This window comes from Carlito syrichta, unplaced genomic scaffold, assembly GCF_000164805.1.
Source record: "Carlito syrichta isolate Samal-C Ts95f unplaced genomic scaffold, Tarsius_syrichta-2.0.1 Scaffold303120, whole genome shotgun sequence".
In the NCBI taxonomy this organism is placed as follows: domain Eukaryota; kingdom Metazoa; phylum Chordata; class Mammalia; order Primates; family Tarsiidae; genus Carlito; species Carlito syrichta.
This window is the reverse complement of record NW_007247216.1, coordinates 22,427-25,410: the sequence shown is the minus strand read 5'-3', so window position 1 is coordinate 25,410 and position 2,984 is coordinate 22,427. Positions and strand designations below refer to the sequence as shown.

Sequence of the window (2,984 nt, the reverse complement as noted above, 5' to 3'; positions counted from 1 at the left end):
CCGGGCTCGGGCCCCGCCCAGCCTTGGCGTCCGAACGCAGCCGAGGGACCCGAAGGAGCAGGGACTGGCTGCTGGGGATTCGGGAGTCTGACAGGGACAGATAGAACTCCTTAGTGTTTATTCACTTCATGGCGTTTGGACACAGACACCCGGGTTAAGGACCCGGAAGGTACCTTCAGAAAAAATGGCGGCAACGGGGCTTTAATTGTCACTGGCTGCCCTTAAGGGCGCCATTCCTCGAGCATACCAAATATGGCGCCTTTCTGGCTTCTCTGGCCTCACCGTCCCCCTTGCCCTTACATACAATGGCCGTCTCGGGTGCCTTTTATGGCTAAGGGGCGTGCTGGGAAGTCGAGGGGAGTCTTCTTGCCTTCAAGAAAAATGGACCGGTCCGCAGCTTCGATGACCTCTCTTTGGCGCCCATAGATAGCGGCCGCTGATTGGTTGCGACCACAGAAAGAAGCTGCGCTGTGATTGGCCCCGGGCTGGCGGGGCGTTTGAAGGATCCCGGGGCCCCGAAGCCTCTGTTGACAGACGAACGCTTCGGGGGACCTCGGCTTCTGTGGTGCCCGGGATGGTGTCCCCGACGGTCTCCCGCCTGTCTCCGGAGGCAGGATCTGGAATCTGGGTACCAGCTCCTGCGGGAAGACGCACACGCCCTGGCAAAGCGTGTTGACGGTTAGGAGCGCGGCTGCGGAGCTCAGTCTCCGAATGCGAGCTGCCGGCCAGCGAGCCTGCTTAACGAGAATGGAATCAGAACGGGGAAATGTTAAATTACGTTGTGATTTTTGCCAAATTAATTGGTGAAAGGATGGTTTTTAAAGAGTCATCCACATAGCCGGGCGCGGTGGCTCACGCCTGTAATCCCAGCACTTTGGTAGATGGAGGCGAGAGGATTGCCCAAGTCCCGGGCTTCGAGACCAGCCTGGGCAACACGGGGAGACCTCGTCTCTATAATAAATAAAAATATTAGCCGAGCGTGGTGGTGCATGCCTGTGGTTCCAGCTACTTGGAAGGCTGAGGCAGAAGGATCACCTGAGCCTGGCGGGTTGAGGCTGCGGTGGCCATGAGCGTGCCACTGCCCTCCAGCCTGGGCAACAGAGTGAAACTCCGACATACGTACATACAGAAATATTTAAAAATTAGCTCTTCGCGGTGGCTCGGGCCTGCAATCCCAACACTTTGGGAGGCCGAGGTGGGAGGATTGCTTGAGTCCAGGAGTTCGAGACCAGCCTGGGCAACATAGTGAGACCTCGTCTCTCCCCCCAAAATCAAAAAATTAGCTAGGGGTGGTGGCGCGTGCCTGTAGTCCCAGCTTGGGCGGCTGAGGCAGAAAGATTGCCTGAGCCCAGGAGGTCGAGGCGCTAGTGAACCATGTTCATGCCACTGCATTTCAACCTAGGCGACACAGACCTCCAACTCAAAAAAAAAAAAAAAAAAGGCTTACATAAGTGCTATAATGAAAAAGGCAGTCCCCTACACCCTTTCCAACTGCTCCTTAGAGGCAACTACTTTGAACTCTTTGTATTAATTTGAGTTATATTGTATATGCAATAAAATGCACAGGTTTTCTTTTTTTTTTTTTCTTTGAGTTGGAGTCTCACTCTGTCACCCAGACTGGAGTGCAGTGGCCGCTCCCGGCAACCGCAGCCTCAACCTGCTGGGCTCTGGCGATCCTTCTGCCTCAGCCTTCCAAGTAGCTGGAACTACAGGTGCGCGCTACCACACCCGGCTAATTTTTTGATTTATTGTAGAGATGAGGTCTCGCCAAGTTGCCCAGCCGGGTCTCGAACCCGCGGGCTCAGGCAATCCACTCACTTCAGCCTCCCAAAGCGCAGGGATTACAGGCTGAGCCACCGAGCCCGGCTATTGCACTGATTTTCAATGTAAAATTCATCGAGTTTTGGCAAATGTATATAAGCCGTGTAACCATTGCCCAAAACAAGATATAGGACATTGACTACACCTCTGAATGTTTTATTGTGCATCCTTTCTGGTCAATATCTTTTACTGTGGCAAAATGCACGTAAGGTCGACTAACCATTTTATTGTGTTTTTTTTTTTTGAGTCTTAGTCTCACTTTGTTGCCCAGGCTGGAGTGCAGTGGCGTGCTCACGGCCACTGCAGCCTCAACCTGCTGGGCTCAGGCGATCCTTCCACTTCAGCCTTCCAGGTAGTTGGAACTACAGTTGCAGGCCACCACGCCCAGCTAATTTTTCAATTTTTTGTAGAGATGAGGTCTCACCATGTTGTCCAGGCTGGTCTCAAACCCCTGGATTCAGGCAATCCTCTCGCCTCCGCCTCCCAAAGCGCTGGGATTACCGGCGTGAGTCACTGCGCCCGGCTGACTAACCATTTTAAACTGTACCATTAAGTCGCATTTAGTACATGCACAATGTGCAACCATCACCATTTTGCTTTCATCATTTCAAAAGGAAACCCCCTACTCATTAAGCAGCCACTCTCTGTTTTCCTCTCTCCTCAATCCCTGGCAATCACTAATCTGCTGTTCTTATGGACTTTTTTTGGATTTTTCATATAAATCATACAATATGTGGCCTTTTGTGTCTTCTGTCACTTTTCTCAAGGTTCATTCACGTTGTAGCATTTATCAGTATTGTTCCTCTTTCCTTTTGATGACTGAATAATATTCCACTGCATGTATATTTACTTAAAATAATTAAAATGGTAAATTTTATGTTAATATATTTTACCACAATTTTTTAAAAAGAGGATGAAATTTTGATACATACTACATCATGGATGAACTTTGAAAATATGTTAAGTGAAATAAGCCAGACACAGAAGGACAAATATATAATATATATGTTTTTTGAGTCTCACTCTGTCGCCCAGACTGAAGTGCAGTGGTACGCTCCAGGCCACCGCAGCCTCGCCCTGCTGGGCTCTGGAGATGCTTCCGCCTCAGCCTTCCGCCTCAGCCTTCCAAATAGCAGGAACTACAGGCACGGGCTACCATGCCC

The 2,984-nt window shown here is 50.5% G+C and overlaps 1 protein-coding gene across 1 annotated transcript in view; it reads right to left on the bottom strand.

Moving 5' to 3' along the window:
- The window catches only part of ZNF764 (zinc finger protein 764), a 23,048-nt gene that overhangs the window by 17,534 nt on the left and 2,530 nt on the right, over positions 1–2,984 (bottom strand). The window contains 1 exon segment of the mRNA XM_021712190.1: positions 305–734. Within this exon segment, the coding sequence (XP_021567865.1) occupies positions 305–734 (430 nt within the window).